The sequence below is a fragment of the Neopelma chrysocephalum genome, unplaced genomic scaffold (genome assembly GCF_003984885.1).
Source record: "Neopelma chrysocephalum unplaced genomic scaffold, ASM398488v2 Primary Assembly neopelma1_147, whole genome shotgun sequence".
Classification (NCBI taxonomy): domain Eukaryota; kingdom Metazoa; phylum Chordata; class Aves; order Passeriformes; family Pipridae; genus Neopelma; species Neopelma chrysocephalum.
Window position 1 is genome coordinate 849865 of NW_020897809.1, and position 27230 is coordinate 877094.

Consider the following 27230-nt stretch of genomic DNA (forward strand, 5'->3'; position numbering starts at 1 on the left):
GGTCTGCAGCTGTAAACAGAGCTTGGACAACACAGAATTAAAGTCCCTACACTTTCTAAGTGCTCCCTCAACACTGCAATATGGAAATACAGCATATGATAATATAATGGTGGTTTTGTTAATCTTCCCCTAAATTTGATTCCACTGCTGTGATTTTTTTGATCAGTCTTCCTCACAGAACACTTTAATATAAAATTTGGAGTATAATGGAATACGGTTGTGTGGCATAAACAGTATTTCACTTGAGAGAAAGAATTGCACCTCAGCTTCTTCCCTTCCCAACTGCCATAACTGATTCATACAGATTTTTTCCAGGAGAATGAATGAGATTACATAACCCTGGGAGAATAAAAAAACGTCATCAGGATTTCAAGCAGACTCCACACGAGCCTTCCTCACCTGTGTAGTTCTCAGCCTGCAGGTGCATGTCACACAGCTTGTGGATGTAGCGGATGTACATCTCCTCCTTGTTGATCTCGGATTTATAGAAATTCTGGGAAGGAAGAGAGAGAGCTGTTACTCTTTATTGAGACTCTTCCTTCATTCAAGACAATCAGCAGCATCTGTGCATGTGTAAAGCCCTTGAAAAGAGAACACATTATTAATTGAAAAGAAAATTAATAATTCTTTTCATATTCACACTGATCTAACCCACTGATTTTATCGTGTCATGATTTTTTTTTCAAAGTGAACGTAGCAAAAAGCTGAAAGAAAAGGTGTGAGAGGTTGTAGAACTTGTCACAGGGACATGCAGAACTCAGCTGGACAAGGCCCTGAGGAGTCTGACCTATTTGGCCCCGTTTTAAACAGTGAGTTGGACCAGAGACCTCCAGGGGATCCTCACAGTTCTGTTCATTCTGTTCTGTCATCCCTGTGCTTGGATTCTGAAGCTACATTTGCCTGACACAGATTCCCATCCCAAACTCTCCCAACCCAGTTTCAAAAACATTGCACAGTATCACAAGGAGAAAAAGGAAACATCTTTACCATAAGATTAACAGTGCAGCCGATTTTCTTGTTTTCTGTTTCATCTCCTTTCATACAGTCCCTAAGAAAGCAGAGCAGTGTTGAAACAAACGTCTGCAAAAACTGTTTGTTTTAAAACAAACTTGAAGTTATCCTCCAGAGTTTCTCTGGATCACAAACAATTAATCATATACTTCATCTTATAAAGTTCCTCTAAGAGAACTTTCCATTTTATGGCTTAAATGATGTGAGAACTTAAGTGTTCTCCTACATGTTTGTATCTGAGAACAAGCCCCTAAAAAATGACTGCTCCCTCATTTCTTACAAGAACCTGAAGAAAAATCAGTGAGTAGTGGCCAAAAATGATCTGAATGCAAGATCTACTATAAAAATGAAAAATTCTTCTTATCCAGATGTAAATGTTTTAGTCCCAGCCAAAGGGCTGGCTTCCATAAATGCAACTACCACTGTGGTGTGGCACACTGAAAGACACAACCTGAGGGATTTAGACCAGATTTCTAACTTATTCATAGGTAAGTTAAATAACAAAATTTATCTTCAGATTCTGGAATATTTTAGAAATTATTTCTATTCAAGTAGTACGAGAGGTTTGATTTTTAAAGCAGCGACACAGCAAACTGTCTTGAGAACTACTGCTACTAACTGGCAGCTGAGCTACAAGCCTATGAATTTTCAAATTCTGGTGCAGTTCCCCCTTCTGTTCTGAGAATGAAAAAAAATCTTCTGTGTATTAAAAATCAATTAAGCATGAAAATGTGTATCAATGTCGTGTTGATAGCAAATTTCATTTAAAAAAAACCCAAACCAGCTCCCCCGCGTTCCCTTTAAGTGTGTCTCCAATACCTGGTTGTGCACAGTAGAGTGGTTGTTGCTAGGAAAAAAACCAGGAGACTGGATCAAAGTGGTAGGGATAATGAAAAGAGCAAACTAAAAAGCACAGGAAAGGATTTGGGACAGCAGAACACCCAGCCTAGTCCCAGGGTTTTCACCTCTAATGAGCAGCAGCAGCAGAAGAAAAATTATTTGAACTCTTGTCAGTAGGCTAAAGATAGAAATATCTGGGCCAGTTCTATATGAGCTCAAATTGTCTATTATTGTATAAAAGCTCTCTGTGTGTTTATATATATCTGAAGTTAAAATACTTTCTGGTAACTGAGTCAAAGCTCAGCTGCATTGACACGACAGGCCTGCAAACTTCAGTCCAAAACTAAATGAAGGCTGCCCAGTTTATAGAGGAATCTTGCACAGGAGTCACCAGCTGACATGGCAGACTTCCCACAGGTGAAGTTCTCCACCCCTGCATGCCTGGAGGAGGCATCCAGCACCCCTTGGTTCACCAAGGCTTTTGGGATCATTCTTGCATTTAGCATCTATTTTGCTGAATTGGTTGAGATCATTTCAATGATGGAAGGAATTAGTGTTTTAGCAACCTGAATAAACTTTAATACAAAACTACAGATTAAAAATATTCCCTGTAAGAATTTGGTACTAAGTCTTCACAAACTTATGCTCAGGATCCATTCCTAGTGGTGCCAGGTACCTGTAGTCAAGCAGACGCTCCATGAGGCGAGTAACTGATGTAACAAAAGAGATTCCAGTCTCCCGCCAAGTTTCCTGCTCAATCTTCTCCAGCAAACTGTTTGGAGATGGAAAGACAGCAGGTGAGGCTTCCAGGGGAACGGCACAGTGCATACAGACTGCTTCAGGCAACTTGGTTTCTCCCTCATAAAAAAATTCACAGAATTACCATCTTACCTGGGATAAGGCCCAAAGAGTTGGGTTCTACTCCAGGCAGCAGGAAGCAAAGACAAGGAGATTACAGAATTGACAGGGGAAGGAAAATTATCCTCACATTGCCATTTAAAAGATATGAAAGAGCAACACTCACAGCAATACTTGATTCCCATGTTATTACCTGTAGCTTAAACACTGGTAACTGCAGTCAGAAATTGGAAAGGAGTCTAAACCTACTGCAAATACCTCTTCTTTGCTCATCCCTCTGTAAACTTTCATCTCCAATCAGCAACCAACCAACCAACCCCGAATCACAATTTAATTAAACTGGAAATAAAGGCAACCTGTTCCTGCCTAGCAAATTAGACAGTACAGCTAAGCACTCATCTCAGGGAGAGAGCTATGAGGGATGAGAGAAAGCTACAACACTGAAAATTGTATTTAAAAAGTGAAGAAAGAAAGGAAATTTAGATGCTAGTTTCCTGAAACTGGATTTCCAGTCAAAGGACTCTCCACTTCTAGGAAAGAAATTCTGCTGGATGCCAGGCAAACTCTTCTGTACTGGATGATTTCCAGCCAAGGGAGCCAGCTCCCTTTTCAGCAGTGTAGTCGAGGCAGTAGAATTCAGGCTGAACTGTTTTTTCACATAGCATTGATTAATTTGTGAAATTGTTTCCTCAAATTGTTTCCTCACCTTGTTCTCAGAACACTTACTGTCAAATATAAACTAACAGGTTGCTGGAATTCCAGGCTGTGTTTCTTGGTAATACATCCAGTCACTATCATCTAAAAATAAGTAACAAGCTACAGTCCTTGAATTCTTAACATTTTAGGTAACAAATGTCTTCCACTGGAACTGCACACTATTCCTCTTGGAGGTGAATTAAAAAAAAAATCAATATTTTCTTTCCTTTATCCCTGAAATAGCTTTGTGTTATCTGTACTCATACGGTACCAGGCTTCCCAAGGCTGAATATACACAAATCCAAACCAAATACATTTACATACTTCCTGAGGATATGCATATAGGAAGGGCAGGATTATCTACCTTGAAATGAGTGAATGTGCAATTGCAAATTCAAAAATACAAGTACTGGTTCCGGCAAAACAGAAGTTTATGCCTCAAATGGCTGGTTGCTATTGGGGGGCACATAAAACTGTCTGGAATATATGGCTAAAATTCTGCTAATGATCCCTCTGGCTCACTGGGATATTAACAGCTTTGGGTTAACTGCTCTGGACTGTCAGAGTTCAAAGTAAGTCCTTCTGAAATAAAATAGGATCACTGGAAATGACATTTGGAGACAGATCAATACTTAAAGATAACTAAGTGTTAAGTCAGACATAAAGTCTTCAAGTTTATCCTTATGGGTACAAATTGTTGGTGTGAAAGGGAGTGGAAATAGTGTCATGATGGGCTCTGGAGGGAGCAACTTGCAACTGCTGAACCAACCAAACCATGGCCGTCAAAAATTGGAAGAAGCAAAAGAAAATGATGAGGAAAATCTCCTTTGCTCCAACAAGGTCTGACTTGCAGTGCACTGTGTCTCTGAACAATGCTGAGGCCAGGATTTCATTTACTGCTGTGGAAAAACAAGGGCACCTGCTCCTCTAGCAAATCAGTTTTTGATAGGAGGATGATAACTACTTACCTGTGCAGCCTGATATTAGATGTCACAGAAAGAACACAAAGAATTGAGGGTTTTATATTCTTTTCAGAAACGTAATTGATGTAAGTGATGTATTTCTACTTCCCTGAGCCATGCCATGAAAACCTGGCAGGAGGCCCTTTCCTGCCCTCTCCAGAGATCAGTGCTGTGGCTGACAGCTCAGTGCCCTCTCCACAGCTCAGTGCTTTGACTCTCCCTGGCCCTGCAGACAGAGGAGCAGAAGGTGGCAGAGCTTACAGCAGGCTGAAGAGTTCCCTGTAGTTCTCATCACCTTTTCCTTCAGACACCAGGCTGTCCAGCTTATCGATCAACTCGGCTTCCACCTGCAGGAAAAGGGATCAAATCAATCACTCAGACACACTGTCAATGAACCAGTACCTCAGGTAAACTGAATCCTGTCCCACAACAGAATATCCATCACCACTGGGCTGCTGTGGTGGTTCTGTTGGGAGGTAACTGATTTCCCACACCCAGGCATCGTTATATTGTAAGATTATTTGTTCATTAAACCCTGTTTTGTCAAGCCTCTCAATGCCTACGTGACACATTTGCTTTTCACACTTATACAAAGGGCCACAACAGCATTACTATGTTTCTCTTATTTTAGAAATGTTTTGAATACATATTAATTCCCACCCTAAATCTAATACATTCTATTATCAAGTTTGATATCAGATATTCTCATAAAATTGATTCAAGTGCAGAAATCAATGCATCTAACATTAAACAAAACAATTTCAAGTAGTCTGGGAAATGTTGCAGAAAAAACACTTTCAGTACAAATGAAGACAGAGGTTCCCAAAGGTTGAAACCATTTGCAGGAACATGGCTTGTTTTTATTTAAAGACAAGCATAGTTTGAGCTTCTCTATGTTTTTCAGCTGCCAAATTGCAAAAGAAGTAAAGATGAGAAGGAAAAGCAATTCACCCAGTGGCACACAAGTGGAGTTGGTGCTCTTGCTGCTGAAATCATTAAAGGGAGACCTGACTTCATCCCTGAATCAGACTGCATTGTTATCCAGCCTCGCTGAAAATCAACCTTGTTAAAACATGAGCTACTGAAGAAAATAAAAAAAAGCTTGACAATTAATTTCCAGGATTTTTATATTTTCTGACAACCAGCTGAGTATTCAAAAGGTGAAGAGAAGCTCACGATTAAAAAACCCTCCCTTTGCTTGTGATCTACAATGACTTGACAGAAATCAGTAATTCCTGTGTCCAGCTATCCAGCATTACACTGCAAAGCAAATAACTCCCTGGTTCCAGCAGATATTGTTAATGAGGTTTATTATATCTTGTGCTATCTTGTGCTGTTTAACTATTTATTTAATTCTCAGTAATACAGATGATTATTCCATCTTTACCCTTAGAAAGTTATGATATATGCTTTATAAAACAGTGTGGAAATTTGCTCCACAGGTAATTTAAGAAATATTCTTGGAGCTGTAGTTCAGAATACATTAGTGAGCATAAATATTAAATGAAGATTATGAAGAGTTCATCTTGATACAGAAAATATAAACAGGTCCAGAAACTTGAAGATGACTGTAGGTGCTTGTAACTGTAAATGCCAGAGCAGGGACTGTTCTATTGTTATGTTAAAACAAGTGAAAAGAGGACCCTGATCAAATGCTACTGCAACAACAATAGTACTAAATAATAACAACAGTATCAATCAAGGGAGTTGAAGAGGAAGAAAAGCATAAGCTCCTGATAATGTTTTTCCACACAGCCTTTAATAGATCAGGTTATGGGAAAGGTCTGCTGTTCTCCTGGAATGATAGATTAGATCTGGCATTGTAATGACTGTGTGAATAATAATTAATCACATGAATTATGATAATTTAATGATGATTTACTACTTCAGAGCACTTCTCTGCAGATACTTGCCCCAGCACAATGACAATGAAACACTGTCATCTGAGGATCCAGTCTAAGCCAATCCTTCATTATCAATGCTTTGCACTTCAGGATCTGTTTTGCAGTGGAAAATTTAGCAGTTCTCTGACCACGACTGGGAAACAGAATGATGAAGATTTCTCTCCCTGATTTGCAATCACAGCTCACAGCAGGTGGAAACTGCAGAGCTGTCACTGGACTTAACCCTTCCAGGAGAGCTGCTACAGTTTCTTAAAATAAATACAGCTCCAAAGTCTGTTTCAAAGCACAGTATAATGATATAATTATACAACACCACTTCCTAGCTGGAAATTGAAGACAGAGAAGCAGAGATCACTGTTTTCAAAAATACTGGCTGGCTCTTACATCTCTGTTTTCGGTTCTCAGTCTGGCCCATTCAATGGCTGACTAATAATCTAAGTGAAACCAGTGGGAACACTGACAGCCCAGCACTTACAAACATTCCCCCCCATCTCTGATGTGCTGAGCACATCCCTCCTCTTCTCCACGTTCATGGAAAATGCAGTTTGCTCTGAAGTGCACTGGTTAAACCATCGTGGGAGTCTTGTAATACTTTTGTGAATTATGTTTCAAATTTTCTATTTTTATATATATTTACTTGACAACATCTTCACTATCAGAAACAGGTCAACAAATACAAACTCCTTGCTTCCAGCTGGACACTGCAGACAGACAGAGCAAAAAAAAGGAATACTGGGAATGCTTGGGAATTGCCTTCACCTGTTTGAAGTTGCCATTCTTTCTCTGCTCCCAGTCCATCATGTCATGGAAGATAGGGATCATGATATTCCGGACTTCTGGTTGTGGAACAAGTGTAACACCAAGAAAGGGGCCAATCATTCCCGGAATAAAGTGAATCTTATGCTCACCTGTACAACACAAAGCAAATGTAATTACATAAAAGCCTTTGTTATCTGCCACTAAGAAAACAGAGAACCCCTGCAATAATGACATGTACAAAGTAATAGGCATGGGCATTACAAAACCAAACATTCTTTTCCTGAAAGGAATGAAAAATCTGTATTTGCTTTACACCTTGTGAAGTCTCTAAGAGCATTTTTAATTTCACTGAGAAAGCCTTCAGCAAGAATTGTCAGTGCATTTTACTTGCAAAGGAATTCAAACTGTCAGAAATAACCAAACTAAAACATACTAACTGGGGGAAAAGAGGCCAGGGATACTTTTGATTTATGAAGAAGATTTTGAAAGGGCTGGTGAGAACAATGGTAGTTAATAGAACACATTCAGATTTCAAAGAACTACAGAGCTCTTCATCCTTTGGTGCTGTGGCAGTTCCAATTTCCCAACAGACATGAGACCAAGTGGAATTGCTGCTCCAACAGAATCCCAAGGCATTTTGCTGACAGTCTCTTCTGTGCCACGTTACTGCACAGTCACAGGGAGTAACTCAAAAGAGCCACATTTGGAACAGCATTCAGTGATAAATATCTGTATCTACATGTCTAAAACCAGCTTCTCACTTCTCAGTTGAGTTTGTGCATCACTTTCTGGTTATTGGGTCTCTGTTATCTTGGAATTACCTGTTATCTTCCATTCCCACAGAGATGCTTTGGAACTCTGACCAGCTCTGGCTGTATCATCTTAGTTGTGCCAGACAGACCAGCCTTATTCATCATCACAGTATAAGGCATTTTCTTGCTTCCACAGTCTTCTTCCTGACTGCTGTTTGAACTCTGCCCAACTTGCCTTCCTTATGAGTTGGCTTTGGTTTTGTGTTTGGTTGTTTTTTTAAGCTGTAGAAGGCAGGGCCAGGGAAACTCATCTAGAACCAAGTACACTTACGAAAAAAACTGTGGCACTAATGTTGTTTCTCTTCTCTTACTCAAGATTCTTGCGGATTTTCTCAAAGATTACAGTGGCATTTTACAGGTAGCTCCCCTTCAGCTGACTACCAGCATGATACATTTGTAGTCTTTGTTTTCTTGAATAGCACTCCTACCTGCATTCCCACACATAAAATGTTCATTTCTGGCTTTTTGAATATATTGCAGCCTCATTATCGAGTTATCCATTATGAATTGTATCATTCCTCTGCCCTCTTAATGATTCACCTGTTCTTTGTATTTGTGATCTCTATCAGCAAACATTTTTGTATTTTTCTCTAGAATACTACATGCTTCCGTCTCAAACATTTCCATAGGTATTCCTTTTGGTCCCTGATGGAGACAGGATACTGGCCCAGCTGGACTTGCTCTGATTCAGTTCAGATGTTATTTGACTCTTCTAAATCCCAAATTACCCAAACCCAAGACTGTCTCAGCACACTTCTAAAAGTGCAAGTCCCAGGGGAAAAACTTCCATTTACCTTTTGAGACCTGTGAAGAGATATCATTTTTCCCATTTTGTAAAATGTCTAGGTCAAATAAATTGTAGAAGTTGAAAATTCAGCACAAACATTGTGTTATTGTGGGCAGGGCTCTTGTAGGTTGGGATTTCTGTTTTCTTTTTATTTCATTTTTTTTAATTTTTAAAGTAGTAACATAGAATTTGTTATGCATACTAAATACCTGAAGACATCCAAAAAGCAGCTTTACTGTATGCCACTGCTGGGCTTTATTATCAAACACACACACCTGTGGCTTAGGGGTGGGCTTGGCAGTGCTGAGTTAATGACTGGACTTGATGACCTTAAAAGTGTCTTTTCCAACCTAAATGATTCTGTGGGTCTATAATTTTGAATCATCTAAAAAATTATAAAGTTGGTTATAGCTGTGTAAAATTCCCTGAGAAGAAAGCATTCCAATTCCTAAGAATGTGTTATTTCAAATAAAAAAGTATGATGGACAGTGGAGAACAGTTTTGGTGGGAGGAGTCCTTCCTGGTTTTACACCTCTTTGGAGAAACAAAGTGTTCTGTAATGGCACAAAAAGGAAAAAAAAAAAAGAAAATCCAACAGAAATGGGGGAAAAATGGGGCAATGGGGGCTTCTTTGGCTTTGGTTGTCAGGTCAGAGGAGGGAGAGACATACCCAGGTTCTGCCACATGCTGAAGAGCTCATATGCCATCATCACTCTCATATCACCGTATCTGAAAGAGAAGAGAGACACAACTGCCCATGGAACAAAAACTGGCAAGGCAGTGATGTGAACAAAAAAATAATCCAATTGTTAAAAAAAAAATCAGTTCACATTTATGTCAACATAAAAATACCAAAAAACTTGACTGAACATTGTATTAGGAGATCTACTTATTTATTGCCCAGGCACTTCCACTCCCAAGTACCATAATAAATCCCAGAAAAAGAAGTCTCTTTTTTTGAGGTGGGGACCCAACAAAACATGTCCTTACTTATCCAGAATCTTCTTCCTCTTGGCAGGTGTAGCACTCTCTAGCTGGAGACTTGGCTGGTTTATAAACAAAACTGCCAGGCTGAAATAAGAGTTCCAGACCTGTGACAAGGGAAAGAATTTTGTAACATCACACTCCAAGGACTAAGCTTTAAACAAGTGTAGAAAGTAATCAAGTAATCAAGACTTAATTTAACCACTATGTATCTTACAATGGAGATACTAAACTCTTAAGGATACCAATGGATTATTTAAAACCTATTAAGAACTTAAAAAATTTCAGCCCTCCTGTGTGCACATGGCCCCAGGGACATTCTGGCAGCTTTGCCCTACTAACACTGAACTTGCTGCCCATCTTCAGCTACATAAGACACAGGGACAACACAGTCTGAGATCCCGCGTTCCTCCCCTTTTCATGTCAGCAGCCAGAATGAGAGACCTTTGGGAGAGGAAGACCATTAATACCCCAACTTCAGGAAGAGCATTGCCTGAGTTTACATTCCATCAGCCATCAATCTGGAAGCCAGCACATTCCATTAGCTCCACTGCTTATGGAGATAGTTGTTTCCTTTACAAAGGGCTCAATTTCCCTGATTTGATCTCACGCTGTATCTGTCCTACTTCCCCTGCATTCCACAGCAGATTCCCACCCCTGTCCTTTATCAGGTCATCTTCCTCACACACACCCAGATAAATGCTGCAAATATAATCAGCTAATGCAGAGAGCAGCTCTTGCTCCTTTACTGCTGCTGGTTTAAAAAGATGTCAGAATGTTTTCTGAGAATCAATTCTTACTTTAAAATCGAAGTCTGTTTCTGTGAAATTCTTATGCAGCGCAGAAGACAGGTACTGAACTGTTGTAACTATGATACTGCAGGCAAAAACAAAGAGAAGAAAATGAAGAGAACATTTGAATCTGGAGTACAACGTTTTACAGTGGTTGGTGGTGCTGGTTTAACTTTAGGTACAGAGATGAGCATTCTTTTTGTAATCACTGTGAGATTTGCACAGAAATATCCTTTCTTTCTGCGCTTTAATGAACAATTTGTATTAAGTCATACAAGATTAAGAACCTTCACCATAATTGTAACTTTTGAAATTCACACAGGAGCATTTAAAATCCTGTCTATTTTGCATGGCTGAGCCCTATGACCTCCAATGAAATGGAACAAGACACTCCTTTTCTTATTATTTTATGCAGAAAGATTTATTTTTTTCCCCAGAGAAGAGCAACTCAAAAAGTTTGAGCTATTTTGTTCTTTGCTATACAATTGTCCTTTGTCTGGCCTCATATTCAACTCAAGATATTTGTATTTTGCCAATTTTTGGTCCCCTGGGGTTTTTTTGTTGGTGGCTAAATACACCTTAGTGAAAGGCAGTCAAGGCATGTGATAAATTCAGAAATTAATAAATACCATGTAGATAAGGCAGCAATAGTATCAAAAAGCGAGTACATCTGATTCACATGCAAGCAATACTCCAGTAACACTTCTAAATATACCTGTGAGTGTAAAGGTTTGTGGCAAAATAACACCAAAAGGAAGGGATAACCTGCAGCATCTGAGGGAGCTGCTCTCTCACGTGGATTTTTCTTTTCCTACAGAACTTCACTGAGTCTTTACGCTTGAAATACTGCAATGCACTTCTTTCACTTCTCATTAGCAGGGTGGACTCAGAGCATTCAGCTCAGCTGAGCAGGCAGCCTTTAGGAACACTTCCATGGTGTTTCCTTGTAATGGGAACCCTCTGGTTGTCTTTCAGTCACTGGTAATTCCACAGCCAGTTTAGCTAAGGAGACTACTAAATAATTCCAGCCACCCTGTGTTCAGCACTGCTGCCACTCCCAACAGCACAGAGCTTAACCCATCACAAGCAAACTGAGACAAAAGGAAGCATTAAAATGGTAGATAACAACTGCATTGAGAAGTATCTCTGTATGTAATGCTTTGGTGCCATCGCTGGGGTCTGCTCCTCCCTTTCCAAAATACCTGAGTCCTCCCTCCAGGTCGGTTCAGGGGTGATGTTTATGGGAAGGCACAGATGTTCAATGCAATGATTCCCTGAGCAGGGGAGGGAGAGGTCTGTTAGCAGCCCTTGGTGTGGGGAGCTCACCCTCAGGGCAGCTCCCTCATCTTTGGCTTTGAACTTCCAACTCTTTGATGTCTGTGAAAACTGGTAGAGTTTAGCTGTGGGGAATTTCAGCTGGACCGAGACCCTAACATGGAATGAGAATATGATTGAGAATGAAGGCATCAGCCCTGACAACATATCGATGTACCCTGGAAGAAGGGAAAAGCACCAGGAGGAAAGCTGTCCATGAGAAACAAGAACTTGTTTTGGATAAAGTGACTGAGAAAGATGTAAACATAAAAGATAACAGAACAGATGTGCAGAGAGCCTGTGGGAAAGTAAAACTGACAGAGTCAACCTATCAGCCATGAGATTGTGTTGCTGTGTTTGAAATTAACCTATCTGTAAAGAATACATGTGCCTAAGAAATGTATAAAAGGAGCTGTAAAAGTGCAAGCTGGTGCTTTCTTCTATTCTCTTCAATAAACCTTTCTAGTGGATTTCAGTGTCGTGTCCATTCCAACAGCGACATTTAACAAACACAGAGGTTTGGTCCAGAGTGTTAAAATAACAGCAGAATGAGGATGAGCACTACAGAATTCCTGATGAAACACAGCATGACAGGTTTTAACTGCCTGAATTCTGATACGGAATGTCAACACTTTGTACCTGCTTCTCTACTTACTTGCTGGTGAGCAACCTCATCACCATCCAGTCTCGAGGAAAGACACTCATCTTCATCAGGTTCCGAAACACACAGAAAATCTTCAGGAGGAACTCCTGTCACACAGGGAAAAAAAATTAAACATCCCCAGCAGCTGCAGATTAATCTATTTTCTTGACTACAAGAAAGACAGTTCAACTAAGTGTGCTCCACTTGAGCTTTGTGTTGCAAGGCCATTCACCTGGAAAATGGAAGCAACATATTTTTAGATATGGCTCTACTCCTTTTGTTTGCATCTAATACGTACTGAACAAGTTGCAACTTCTTTTAAATCTTAACTTCTACAGTAAGACGAAAATGTTCCTTATGTGCATAATTGTATATGACTTCTCACATTATCACACAGAGTTCCAGTGTCAATTTGCAGCTATTTTCAAATATACTGGACTCATGATCACTTATTTATGCATTCATTTAATTAATTCATCTGTCCAAATCTCTTTGCACTTACGTCACAAATTCGAGAACAAACCACACACCCAAGCCCAATAAAACTCCTACACACTCTTTTTAAAATAGTAACTGAAAACCCCATTTCTGGCAACATGCAGCAGCAAAGAGCTCTTAAACACATTCAGGTGAATATTTGCTTTCCAAAAAAAATCCCCAAACCTGAAGACATTTCTGGTTTTTGACCACCTGCACCTCTGTGTCTGTACAGAACAACAGTGAGGATTAAACATGCCAAGTTTTCGCAAATCATGATTTTATTGTTTTGTTTCCACATAAAATCAAGATGGCACAGAAAGTAACAGCACAGGGTTTCTTAAAACCATCCTACCATTATCCCCTAGTGGGGGGGGTGTGATTAATATCCTGGTGTAACTGAGCACGGAGTAAAGCATTAGAAGGTCCTTGACTTTTGGCCTTATTTTGCCCTTTGTGTAACAGTGATAAGTGAACATAATGCCTTTCCATGCCAGAAAAAATACTGAAAATATTATTATAGCAATATTTGAAGGGGAAAAAAAAGCAATATATGTTATTAGGTCAACTGAGGGCTGAAAATCATTTGGATATAAAATCTTCAGCCTTTGTTCCTCTCCTGGAAGAGACCCTCAGATTATCAGAGATGCAACAGTGTTTGTTCTTATGGGCGTAAAGACAAATTTCAGTTCAATTACCTTTTTCATGGGTCTGACATAAAAACTATAGTTTAGATAGCTTTTAAAACAAATATTAAAATGTAATAGGAATTAATTTACCAAATCATTTTCCTGTGAACCATTTGAAAGTTACCAGAAAGGTAGTAATCTCAGACAACCATCAACCTCAGATACACTCATTCCTGCGACCTAAAGGTAAGAATTTTATCATCCCAAATTCATCTCCCTGATTTATTCAGCCTCTCTATATGCACACATTTAGGAGCTGAAAGTCTGTTCAGAAAGGACTCCTCACTGTTTCTCTGTTTCACTTCATAAGGCAACAGAAGTTCCTGCCACATCACATTGTTCTTGTTGTGCATATTTTAGTGAGTGCCATGCTAACCAAAAGCATTTTATATAAAAGCTTGTCTTTATCTATAAGATTATTCTGTCTTTTAAACAGGCTGTCATTGGAGATACTCCTCCTCCCAATGGAAGCTGAGGTAAAAAGTTTCTGCTTTTGTGAGATATGCCATTTCAAAATGTCAGAGGCAAAAAGTCACCAGCGAGGTTTGCACCCCTCCTCAACCCCAGCTGTTCCTGGAGAGCCTTAATGTAAGTTAATGTTCACAAAGAAGGGTGCAGCAAGTGGAGTGGTAAGGTTACTGCTTTCCCAAAAAAGATTTCATCTGCTAGAGACATTTGTATCCCCCAAAAGGCTTGAAATTCTCTTTTGGCATAAAATCAATGCTCTTTGTAAGAAAGCTCCAATGCATATTGAACACCTAGTAAAATGCTTTACAACAACTGACTTCACATTCACAGGATTAAAAAAATCCTGTTCCTCTGAGTGTGTTTTATATGGTACAATTACGATATCCTTTATGTCGAACAACATCTATCTTGGGACTTTATTTGCTGTTATAAAGCTAATTCGGTGCCCTGTGGTCTTAAATGTTTTTTGCAACACAACACCTCTGATTACAAAAGTGAAAGGAAGATCCCTCAACAGAGTGCCAGTGGATGGGAACGATTAGCAGAGCAAGTGATGCTGGAGAGATTCCCCTCTGCTCTCCCATTCTGAGGGAATTGCCCTACAAACATCGTATCCTGGTGTACCTTCAGTTCATCCTTGCTTTGGAAGTTGTCCAGTAAGTGCTGGAAGTGAGTGTCTGACATCTGACGAAGCAAAGATAAAAGGCAGGAGACATATTCTCCCTGTTGACCAAATGAGAAACTCTTTGATTCAGACAATCTTGAAATTTCATAAATAAAAAACTTAACCCGGGGGAAGGTATAAAGGGAGGGGTCTGAAATGGCCCCAATGCCTATGAGGGGAAAGCTGTCATGCAGAGATTAAAAGTACTGCAGGTTAACAGTTCCTCAATTACTGTTAATACACAGGAATACACCTCTCAGAGGCTCCTCCACAGATGCCAGTTTTAAAGGTTTTTTAACCAATGTTGCAGTCTTACCAAAAATAATTTTATATTATTAATACAGACGTGAACAAATCACCCTCCAAGCATGCAGGTTTTGACAATCACCTTTTTTCAGGCACTTAATAACCAGTGTCTATCAGAGGTGTGACTGCAGCTCATGCCGACATACCAGGAACTATTGGGACTAATTGGCTCAGACACTCAGACCAGTGTAGCAGTGACAGCTTGGGATCATGCTGGGCTACAGAAGGTGTCTGGAATCTTGTAAATATATGGCTTATTAGTGTTCACCAAGTTCTGTGCTGTCATAGCTGCAGTACTGACAGGATTGCAGTCAGACATCCTGAGTACGGTGTGGATAAGCCCACATGAGCTACAATTACATTTCTGCCCTGCAAAGCAGATGCCCCCTAACCAGTTACCACAGCATCCCAAAGTGTTTTCCAAAGAGGAGCTCCCCCATTTTACAAATCTGAAAGCAAAGCACAGAGAAGTTAAGCAATCTGTCCAAGAGAACAAGCAAGGCAGTGCCAAGAACATCAGTACTGGGTGTTTTGACTGCCAGTCCCTTGCACAACACTGTTTTTCTCTGCAACAATGAGCAACTAATTTGTAAAATACACAAACTACATTCTGAGCAGTATCTAGTAAGAATCCACATATCACTGTGCTGTGATGTGTAAATTCAGGAACAAATACAAGGGGATTTTAGACTTGGGACTGCCCATTCTTTCTTTTTTTTTTCTAATTGACTCAAGCATCTACCCAGAAGTTTTGACAAAGGTTGTTCCAATAAACTTTACGGGGCTGAACTTCATTAGGAAGAAAGGTGTGCTTTTCTCTATGAGGTGGCATGTGGTAAACAGCAGTAAGTCAAATGGCAGGAGTAAAGGGAAACTGAGAGGTTACTGGACATTTGCAAGCCAGCCCCTTTCTTGTCCTGTATCAAAGAACATCTCGTGATCTGAGCTAACAAGGGAAGATACAGCTTTGTGTGAGAAGGGTACCTGAGTGCACATCTGCCCCCAGCAGCACCGCTGAGGCTTCAGCCACTTGACAAAAAAGCAAGTCTAAAAAAAGGATGTTCTGAACAGCAGCTCAACATCCCACATTGTGCAAAAGCTGCATTAGAGACTACGACAAGCAAAAATAGACTGAAATAGGCTAGAATAGAAAAGGGCACAAATCCAGAAGAGAAGAAAGGTGAATGGCAAAATTCTATTCCTTTTCTTCTCTTCCATTGTATGGCAAAGAAAAATTTCTTCCCTGTGGCTTTATGCTGCCAGCCTGGACACAGCCTGGACACTCCCTCTTTCCCCACCAAGCTCAACAGCTCACTTGACTTAGGATCTCTTAATTTCTTTGGAAAAAGTATAATAAATAAATACTCTGTGACCCTGGACAGAAGCTCTCCAGGGTGTTTTAGCAAAGGGACAATCACTGAGCATTATCATATTCTCAGTCTTGGGAATCATGGCCTCATGCTCATCTAGCCCTTGGTGACACCTACTTAGAGGTGAAGCCTGAGGTAGCTCCCCAAGGCCTCAAGTTTTAATTAATAACTCTCAATCAGAGCTGCAAAGACAAACAAGAAAATAACCTGGAAAGGCACAAAAGCTTCCTGAGCTCCACTGCTTCCTGCAGTGCATGGAGAAAGGAATGGGTTTGTGGCTTATTAAGGGAAAGAGCCAAAGCCCTGGGTGTTCATGCAGCAGAGATGATGATGAGGTGCCAGTGGTGGTGAGGGACTGAACCAGAGGTTAGAGAAGCAGGAAATAGAAACTGATTGTTAGTTACTAACAGTGATTTCTGCTGTGCACTGCGGGCAGCGCTGCCCTCTTACCGCCTCCTGAGACTGCGATTTACTCATGATTGTAAGCAGAGTTTGTAAAAGCACGTCCAGGAGGCTCTCCACCATCATCTCAACCTCCTCCACGACATCTCCCTCCTACAGCAAGTGTGAGCAAACAGACAGTTAGAAATGGGGAGAATGGAACTGGCAAAGACAATTCTGCTGAGTCAGCTATACCACAACCTCGTCTGGACAGAGAGCTCCATAACAGAGGTTCAAAGTGCAATCAAATTCCTCACTGGTACCAGATCCTGCTGTTCTGCCAGAATGTGTGTGTTACCTCGACAGTCTCTGATGGAAACATTCATGGTCACAGCCACAAAGGTAAATCTATAAACAAAGGTCTAGAACCACAACGGGATCAAATTATGTTCAGGAACCTTTATTCCACGGCACTATTATTTTAGCTGATTTCCATGATACCTTCCATCTCATTCCTTTCACACAGAACCATGACTTGTAATTGGAAATACACGTTGAATTATATTTAGCACCATGAGCTTCCTACTTTAGAGTCAGGTGGGGAAGCTTCCCCAGCCCCTCTTTGTAAGCATTGCTTTAAATGATCTGGTTATCATGTGAGATCAGAGTATTATGACCATCAAAGCTGGGTGTTTAAACTCAGCAGCAATTTCCAGAACTAAGTGGGATTTCATTGATTGGATAATTTCAGAGTATTCTCTTAATGTGAATCACAAAGTGCTAGTTACTGTCTCTGGCAGAACTACAAGTCCTCGAGCTGTGTAGAGCTTTTAAACTCCACTGACATCTAAGTTCTGGGCTTGGATGAAGAAAATTAAACAGTGTCAAACCTGGTGAATGCGTATGCGTTTTTCCCCTCCTAAGAGCAAGAACCCTGTGTAATCAGAATGCTCTGAGTCACACACACAGATCCAGACCCTCAGTTCAGATGTTCTCCTGCTGACAGTTAGCAGAATTTTGTTTTTAAAAGTTTCTTCGAAAAACCTGTATTAATCTATAAAAATCTCTCATGTTACTAAATCAGTGGTGGAATTAAAAATAAAATAAAATCAAGCAGCAGATTTACCAAAGAACTGGTCTTGATTATGGAGAAGATACTACTGAGGATCCCAGAGCAGATAAGTAGCTCCTTCTGCTGTCGTAGGTGAAGGTGAATGTGGTGAAGAACTACAGGTAGCAGGATGCGCCGGGACTCTGAAAGAAGGAAAATAATTTCAAATTTAAGGAAAAAAAATCAATAAACAATTACAATAGATGGTTTAAACAAGATTCTGTGCTGTTACCATTCTCACTGAGAAGAATTATTTGAGTGCACTAACTTGAGGGAAGATAAACCCAACAGTGCTTTTTATCTCCCGCTATTACCTTCATTACTTCTTTCATTCACACTTTTATGTGTGAAATAAACTCACAATCTTCAACCGTTTTTCATTCAGTTCTTAAAAGAATTACTAGAAGGCTGAGCCGAAGAAATACTGAAGTTATACTATGAAGATTAATGATATTTTAAAGGAATGTGGTGGGTTTCTCACATGCCTATCCCCCTGTTTCTTTAGGCATAAGAAGGAAAGGAGGTTTTCTTCCTATCCATGGCAACAGTAGCAGAGCAATGCAAAGCATCAAGTGAGATCTGGCCAAATAACACGATGTGTTTGTGCTCTGGGTCAGCAGCAGGACTGGCCCTGGGTGCCGGTGCCTCACCTGAGAAGGAGAAGAGGCGGCTGTCGACGGTGCGGGCGATGGACTGGAGCTTCACCACGTCCATGGACTGCCCGATGTGCACAGTGCTGGGCATGCTGCCCAGGGTGCCCCGCACGAACTCGGCCACCTCCTGCACCGTGAACATCTGCAGCAGCTCGTCAAAGATGGCGGGGAAGGAGTTCAGCAGAGCGGCCTGGGGGAGGGACGGGAACTCTGTCACTGCAGCCAGGGCGGTGAGATGGGAGCAGCAGTAAAACTGAATTAAGGGTCTGCCAGAAGGGCTGCTATGGCTGCTGTTCATGTTTTTGTGATTCCTAAAGTTCACAGTGAACGTATCACACGTAGTATATAAACATCAAGTGCTGCTGCAATACTCTCACAGTAAGTGGAGCACACAGGTATGGCTTCAAAGGCTGCACTTTAGGACACAGCTTAAAACACAGGAAAAAACTGAGGTACCAGAGGACAGAAAATAGTCCATTTCTGTTGATTTACTTTTTTCAATAAATACAACACTTGCTTCTGATTAGAGTTCCACACAAATTTTTTGTACTAAGCAACTACCTAAGACAGTTAAAACTCTTCAGGAAATATCCTGAAGAACATGCTGGCAGACCCTTAACCACAGCAGCACTGCCACGTGACATCAGGATTCCTGCAACAGGGGGTGGGGTGTGATTTCACGTGAAGGAGGCATCACATCATGCGAGTGCACATGTGATTCCTGCAGTAACAGATATTTCCAGTAAGCTGGAGTTATCCTTGGAAGTGCTTCCTCAAGTGCAAACAGTACCAGCACAACAGCAACAAAAAACTCTTCATCTCCTATTTCCCATTTTTCAATTAATTTCTTCACAAGAGTGGAAAATTCCATGCACTGCCCTGTGCTGAAGTTGCACAGACATGATGTCTTACGAGAAAACTGCCACACACCTCTAATGTTTTATAATTCTTCTCTTTCTTCCTCTACATCTTAGCCAAGGTCCATACCTGCTTCCTCATTATAACTACTAAAATTCCTACATGGTTGCTTTCTTGAACTGGCCCCACTTCCACTCTTCCCTTTGTGCCATTTCCACCTCTCCTGCCCAAAGTTCTCCACACAAACCACACTGAGTTCCTGCAGAAGTTCAGATGTACCAGAATTTGTGCAGATCTCCATTCAGCTTTGTCTTTCCAGAGCCTCACCACTTCAGTATTCTCAGTATTTCCTTTTCCTCACAGACGTTTTTGGTTTCCCATTGCCTAAACATTTCTCTACCTCCCTCATACTGACATGCCTCCCCTAATCCATATAATACCCAGCCTCGTCCTTTGCCAAGTCTGTGTTCCAAGTATCTTTTCCTTCAAACAACAAAATCTATTTAACAGTGTTTGAGCAAAATCTAAGTTATTTTTACAACTAATACTGTAGAGCTCATTAAATTATTCTGAATGTAAGTTTACCTTCTTCTCTCTCAACACCTCGTTTTGTTACCATCCACTCAGATTACACAAACCCCCACAAAGCCTCCCGGGTGTTGTCACCTATTTGTTGCTACATACATACAATGTACTAACAAAATCAACAAGTCTGAGTCATCTCAACAGCTCATGGTACTCTTGGAAAGCTGGAACAGTCACAAATCTTTATCTTTGGGATAATACAAGTGAAATTACAATACTGGCCCCAGATATCCTTACAGAAGTTTTCCTCAACTTTCTAGCTATTATTTGTAAAGCAGAATGATTTCTGTATATCCAGCAGCAATCTGAGGGTATGTATGGGATCTCTTCAGGAAGCTCTGGAGCTCTCTTGAGGCTTCATCATTTCATCAGTTCCTTGAAGGGCCCATTTTTGTGCAACACCCTAAAATAGGCTGGAACATTACTCATGTCAAACTAATTGCCTGGAAGGAAGGAAATCAGTTTTACTCTCATTGCTGGAAAGAACTATACTGAGATCTCTCAAATATCCTGGAGATGAGGACAAGTGTGAGGGAAATTATGTTTGCCAGGGCCTCGAGCATTTCTATAGGTATTTAACAGTTGTCCAGACTTCCAGAACTAATAATCAAATATAAACAAATCCTTGGCTCTCCTGAACAATTTGACTTACAGAATCTTGTGTACACCCTCAGTACTGTCTTTTCAATGTGTGGATGCCATAAACTGTTCCTTAAATACTGAAATACTCCACATCTCCTAGTTTCAAAGCACCAGCCACTTAAACATGAAATTCCACTTTATATGCAGGAAAAAGAGGGTTTGGGGTAGGGAAGAGAGATTAATTGGGAACATCCAGGACGAAACACTTGTGCGGCTGTGGGGTCGTTACTTACACAGTTAAATGACGGCCTTGACGTGCCCCCACATTTTTGTGGGGCACAAGTCCCGGCTCCGCTCGCCTGCCCTCCAGGCTGGGAGGCCTATGGGGCAAGTGGGATCGAGGGGCAACACAGTGGCAAGGGGGAAACAAAAAGCAAACTTTTCAAAGATTAAACAAGGACAGGCTTTACAAATTACAAAAGTCCAAAGTAAGAAGTACCATAGTGAGAGAAAGGAGGGAAAAATAAATAAAGAGAAACAAAGAGAAAAAGGGAGAATACCCCCATCCTCAAAGTGAGTCCCCCTCTGTATTTGTGACCAACACAACTGGAAAACAATCATAAGATGCTGTTTCTATTCACCATCACTTTGTCTGCAAAATTCCATGCACTGATTTCTCATGTTCCTGGCCCATTTACTATACTAATGGGTGATTAAATAAAAGACTGGAGCAGCTGTTCTCAAAAGCTTTCAGAGCAGCTTCTTAAGAAAGAGATCACAGCACTGGCAGCTTCCCTAACCAGTGGAGTCACTGCCTGGCTGCACCATTCACAGCAGCTGCTGCTTTGGCAAACCACAGCAGGTATTCAAAACATCTGTAATTCTGTATTAGTGAGGACAAATCACCTTCATGTTACCAGGGTGGTCCCTTCTGACATCTGAGCAGAGGCACATGCAGCACATTTGACATTACTGTTTAGAACTTTCAAATGCAGAAGTATGTAATGTACTACAGTGATCTTTAAAATAGGAATGAAAACTTAGCAGCATCCTCACTCACTCTGAGGAGTAGCTTAAGCTCATGTGAAGTCTTCGTGAAGTCCCCTGGGCCATATTCAAAGTGATGTATTAAATGTGAGTATCACAACATGCTTGTGGTCAGGCTGCACATGATTCTGACCATAATTTTAGTGTGTGCTGGAATTAAGTTTACCTGACTGTGAGTACGTCAATTGAACTTCTCTACTGTGATGCTGCTGTGAATGTTAAGTATTGATTTGAACTACTATAATTAAGGATTTAAAAATTCTTGAGGGCAACAGTCAGACACGTGAACGAGACTTAAAAATGCAGTTTACTTTTGTGAAGAGCAGAAACTGTGTTCTCTTGTGACAAGTCACCTTCCCCTTGAGAGCCCACAGTCCAGCTCACCTGTGCAAAGCTACTGCCTAACACCTTCAACTGGCTGTGTTGTTTTCCAGAATCATCAGCTTGCTGGAGGGGAAAACTCTATTAATCTGCATTTAATCCCCATGTGCCCACAACTACTACCCGTGCAGAAAACAGCCGCCTCTTGGTTTGCCAGTGGAAGTGTAAAAAATAGCAAACCTGTGTGAAGATGAGAGTCTCAGAGCTCCTGCTGTCCAAGCTGAGCACAAATCTGATGGACTGGAAAAGCTCCTGGATGCTGGAGCGGAACTGTTCCTCCTCCATTCCACAAGTAGCTCTGGAGTAAAGGATCCGAGATTGGACAATGAACTTGAAAAGATATTCCAAGGCCTTAAGGAGCAGGAGTGGAAGGAGATTAAGACAGAGAAAAAGAGAGAAAGAAAAATAAAGGAGCTTTAAAGAGAACCAGGAAAGATTCTAGGTGCATAATTACTAAATTCTTCAGTTTTAGAAAGGAGAAAGAAAAACAGGTTTTATAAGTTACATAATTCAGTTAAGGAAGAGCTACTCATAGGCAAGTACCCATTCTCAACCAATAATCTTTGTTATTAGCATGTCCCACTAACAAAAAAAGTATGCACATTTGTCTGTCAAACAGACAAATAGGAGTTACATAATTTTAGGAAAATCTTGGTCCAGGTAAGAAACTTCTAGTTTTCTCATTACTTGATACAATGACTGAAGTGACAGAAGAAGCTGTTCTCCTGTTTACTTTCAAATTGTACCATTAATTATTCAAGTTAGCTAATCTAGATTACAGTCAGTGGACTGTCATTGGAACAGCAGAACGGTTACCTGGAAATAAGTAAATCTACTTTTCAATTTGAACACAACAGCAACGTTCACCTTTTATTTCTGGCAGCCACATGCACAACAGAAATAAATGCAGACGTGGAAATAGGAGACGAGGGCAGCACGTGAAGCCCTCTGGCAGCACAGGACAAGCAGCCACACTGCAGTGAGCACCTCTTTACTTCACACTGTGATAAGTTAAGGTGTCTTCCTTTTCTTATTCCACACAAAACCTGGAGAGCACCCAGCAGAGGGAGAATAACCCACACCCAAGATGGAATTCAACCCAGTACATGATGTGTGAGAGACACAGGACTAGCAAATTGGGTCTTTTTGTGGTAGAATGGTAAGTTGTTCTGTGACATGTGTAGGGTAAATCTGAACCTAAACATCTGCAAAATTTTGTAAATGGCATTATAGAGAACTGCATTTATCAACACTGATGAAGAAAACACACTGTTCTGCGCAGCTGTGACAAGTTACCAACCTATCAACAGTTCTCCCAGACACCAACCCTGCAGGGTGACATCCCACACAGCCTTTTTGATCACTTGGTGCACGCAACTGTCAACACCGAAATGCACTAAATATCAGTGACACCGGTCTTCACTCCTTCCCTGAGGGCTTATCATAATTCACAATGAAAACAGGATCAAGGCAAGATATGATGCATAGTTTGATGATATCCTCAAAATTCAGCACAGGAAATAAACAGGCTGGAGATTCAGCAATCACAGATTTCAAAAATGCCACTGACTCTGACAGCCTTTTTTTCCCTTTTCCAGAAATCATGGAGCTTTGGCAATTCAGCAGTACATTATTTATACTTCTGTATTAAACCATCTCCTGGTGAAGCTTCCTTACACCAAAGAACTTCATCAGGAAGGAACAACTGCATTTCTGGCTGGTTTCCAGACAAAGGCCAGTTGGTTCACAGTCAGCTCTTCCAGGTTAACATCTCTGTGCTAACACCAAATCCAGCACAGTCAGTGCTCACACGAGCTGTTTTATAGGTTTGGTACTGACCACCATAATTTGTAACTTCAATGTGAAGCTTATGTTTTGCAATGAGTCAGAGGATTTCTATATGAACTTCCATAATTCCCTGTGGAAGGGGAAATGGCAGGGCTCTGCACATCCTTAGAACCTGGACAATGAGCCCACACAGGCAGTGAAGTGCAAATTCCGTGTGTTTGCAGGCACATGGCTGGGATGCTAAAAACACAAACCAAGTCTCGTTAGCACAGTGAGCACCCGGGACTAACTTTGACTCTAATAATAATAATGGCCAGTCTTCGCGAACGAAGATTTGGGGAAAGGTCTTTTTACCTTTCCAGCCTGCGCAATGGATTTTTTTAGGTGAGACACAGCCTGCGCTGAACTGAGCCCACCCTTTAATCCTAAGGTTCATCTGCCGGGGCCAAGCGAGCTTGGACAATGGCAGTGAGGTCCTCAGGACGTAGGTTTGTTTAGAGTGACCTTCTCATAGATGGATGGCCTTACAGGGCTAACGGGCTCCATCTGCCCGGGGGACTTGGTGGGATTCGAACCTGGGTCGCAGAGGTGAGAGTCCTGCATGCTAACCACTAGGCCACCAGGGGTCCCCTAACTTTGACTCTAACTACCTACAAAATCACAACCATGATGTGTGTATGTGCCTAAAGACACAAAAGTGTCCTGAAATAAAATTCCAGCCTTCTGTTATGTTTGGCATGATATAAAAAATTAGCATCAAATTAAAGGAGGTCCCTCACAAGCGTAATCTGTCTGCATGTTCATGCAATTGGTGAGCACACACCTCTCCCCTGTGAGCAGGTTCCTCAATCTAGGCAAAACCCACCCGTGGTTCCACTACTGGAAGTTAACTGAAGCTGGAAGGGCATCTCCTAGAGAAACTTCCTAAGTTTTGCCATGATTAGTAGGGACAATAAAACTGGCTGTGGAGCCATTCATGGACACTTCATTACAGAAGGCTCCAGGGAGGCACAGGCAGCTGTACCCAGACGCAGCTTATGTGGAGTTGGGTATAGGACATAATAAAGGGGCATGATATAATGTGTTCTAGCACAGGTAGAGGTGTCCTTTTCATTACAGTTCCTCAGGAGAGGAGCTGCAGTTTCACAGGAGATTTTGAGAATTAAGAGCAATCTTGAAATTTTAGAAACACTCTAGAGCACCACTTGCTACTGCCAGGGCTGGAAAACAGAATCCTATGAGACATCTGCATATCCATCATGAATGTGCAAGGCTGGTCAAGAGCCAAAAAAGAGTGCAGAGATATTTCAACACCAGCCTTAGGGTTCTGCACTTAACAGCTAATTCAGGGAAAAAGGGATCAGGAGCTATCCTGTTTTCTTAGTATAAGAACTACTAATGCAAGGAATGTAGTGAACACATCAAAGACCACGGAAATTCCCAACAGTACAATCTAGCACTAGTAATGACACATTAGCAATGATAATGGGTTTGGTACAAACTTGCTCCAAATGCCTGAAATAAAATCTGGTAACAAAGAAGGAAATGAAATCAATCACTTGGCTGTAACAGAAAGAAAATAAAGACCTTAATTTGGGCCTCCAAGATACACCTGAAAGGCAACTGTCTGAATAAGATGTGGCAGCAGTGTGGGTGGTGGAGGATGTGCTGTTAGGCCTGCACAGACTCTGGTGGTAATTGTAATTCCTGTACTTGGAAAGGCTTGGGCTGTCAGGTCTTCAAACTGACCTCACTCATGGAGGGAACAGCTACAAGTCCTTGAGATTCCCAGTAGGTAAAGAGCTGCCTTGGATCCCTAGACAGAACATGCCTTATTCACAAACAGTAAGCTGACTAATCCCAGCTTCTGAGAGACATTCCAGCATTCATAGTTACTACTGCCAGAGGACTGCTATGAGATTCAAAAAATGCAGATAGGGACAATATCCTACATCTCCATTTGCTGCACTGCATATAACACTAATGAGTGGTTTGAGAGGGAAGAAAACCTCCTCGAAGTCATTCCAGCTAAAGACCTTCCTCTCATCTCATAATTTTAATAGATTTCTTTGCAATTAAAAAAAAAAAAGAGGAAGGATAAGGATGGGGGAAAAAAAGAATAATTTCTTGAAAAGATGTCTTTGCCCTATTTTTACCATTCCCTATGAATCTGTAGTTGAAAAACATGACAAAGAAGATGTAAATATCTACACAGGACAAATTAAACACTGGTGTAACACCCTTGTATAATTTGAGTAGGATCCTAACAGGATGGAAAGTGAGTTAATGGCAGTGACATTGTGCATCACCTGGAAGATGCTTCGCCTATTTGTACTGACAAGTGAGAAAAAGCAAGTGCCAATGCTGCCATTGCTACCAGTTCTACAAGTGCCCAGGCCCAAGTGTTTGGACAGCAGCAGAGTCAGAACATTCACTCAAAGAGAAATACCTTCCTGCAAATTTTGGAATCTTGTATTCATGTACTTGACTCACCATCTTCCTGGCTTACACAAGTAAAATTAACACTTTATTTATTCTCTGATTTCTCTCTAATAGCAGTAAAAACATCCCTGGTGTTTCACACCCCATTGGAAAGCTGTGCGCTCCTGTGAGATTGTACTCTTGTCATGGAACTGTGGCTCAGGCCCTGTGCAGTGCTAATTCAAAAAATCTCCATCCAGTTAAAGGCTCATTTATCTGTTGCTTAAAATACTCCAGAGCTTCAACCCATAGTACAATGGAGCTGTGCCACAGCCAGAAACGAAAAGCAAATCTTTAATCCACAGCACCTTTACATTTAAAAATGCTGCTGATTGAAGGGCATGGTGCAGACCACATAAATGCAGTATATGCACTGGCCATGGATGTAAGTACTACTAAAATTCTCCACAGGGCTGCAAAAGGACTTAAGGAGACATAATTCTTCCAATTTTTCCTGCACAAGAGTGAATCTCTCCCTAAAATTAAAACTGAGGGTACATATATATATATATATATATATGAAAAGATCTGGTTAAACAAATAAGTCAGTGCCACACTACTCTTGATTGTATTTACAGTTTGTAGTCCCAGATGGGACCGACAGCCAACACTTTCATTGGATACATACTCTCATTGCCTCCTGGATGTGGTCCTGGCGCACGAGCTCAGCGGAGCGGTCCATGTACCACTTCAAACACCGGATCAGCTCCCTGCATTGGACAGGGAAAAGGAACCTTCAGCACTGGTTTAAAATTAGACAGGCAACAAACATTTTGTTTGTAGGGAGAGATCTACAAAACAGCCCCATTTCACTTCATTTCAGTGGTCAGTTATAGCTGTCCTTGATACTGAACTTATGTAATATTTGCATTTATTGAAGTTTCAAAACCAGAAAATAATTTCTTTTCCGTAATTGACTTAAATCATAAGGAACACTAAGAGAACATTAAAAAGATGTTATTAAAGAGACAGCTTTGATAAAGGCATGGTTCTAAGATCAAAATATATCTTTTTTTTTTGTAATAAGA

General features: G+C 40.9%; 1 protein-coding gene across 1 annotated transcript in view; it reads right to left on the reverse strand.

Moving 5' to 3' along the window:
* DOCK3 (dedicator of cytokinesis 3) overlaps window positions 1–27230 on the reverse strand; it is a 182691-nt gene that overhangs the window by 33710 nt on the left and 121751 nt on the right. The window contains exons 23-38 of the mRNA XM_027700784.1: window positions 26831–26912; window positions 22114–22284; window positions 18478–18670; window positions 17843–17970; window positions 16744–16890; window positions 14620–14718; window positions 12374–12468; window positions 10414–10489; window positions 9620–9720; window positions 9300–9358; window positions 7031–7179; window positions 4629–4714; window positions 2743–2769; window positions 2528–2623; window positions 988–1048; window positions 400–493 (exon numbers count right to left, since the gene is read on the reverse strand). Of these exons, the coding sequence (XP_027556585.1) occupies window positions 400–493; window positions 988–1048; window positions 2528–2623; window positions 2743–2769; window positions 4629–4714; window positions 7031–7179; window positions 9300–9358; window positions 9620–9720; window positions 10414–10489; window positions 12374–12468; window positions 14620–14718; window positions 16744–16890; window positions 17843–17970; window positions 18478–18670; window positions 22114–22284; window positions 26831–26912 (1664 nt within the window). The remainder of the gene's footprint in view (window positions 1–399; window positions 494–987; window positions 1049–2527; window positions 2624–2742; window positions 2770–4628; window positions 4715–7030; window positions 7180–9299; window positions 9359–9619; window positions 9721–10413; window positions 10490–12373; window positions 12469–14619; window positions 14719–16743; window positions 16891–17842; window positions 17971–18477; window positions 18671–22113; window positions 22285–26830; window positions 26913–27230) is intronic.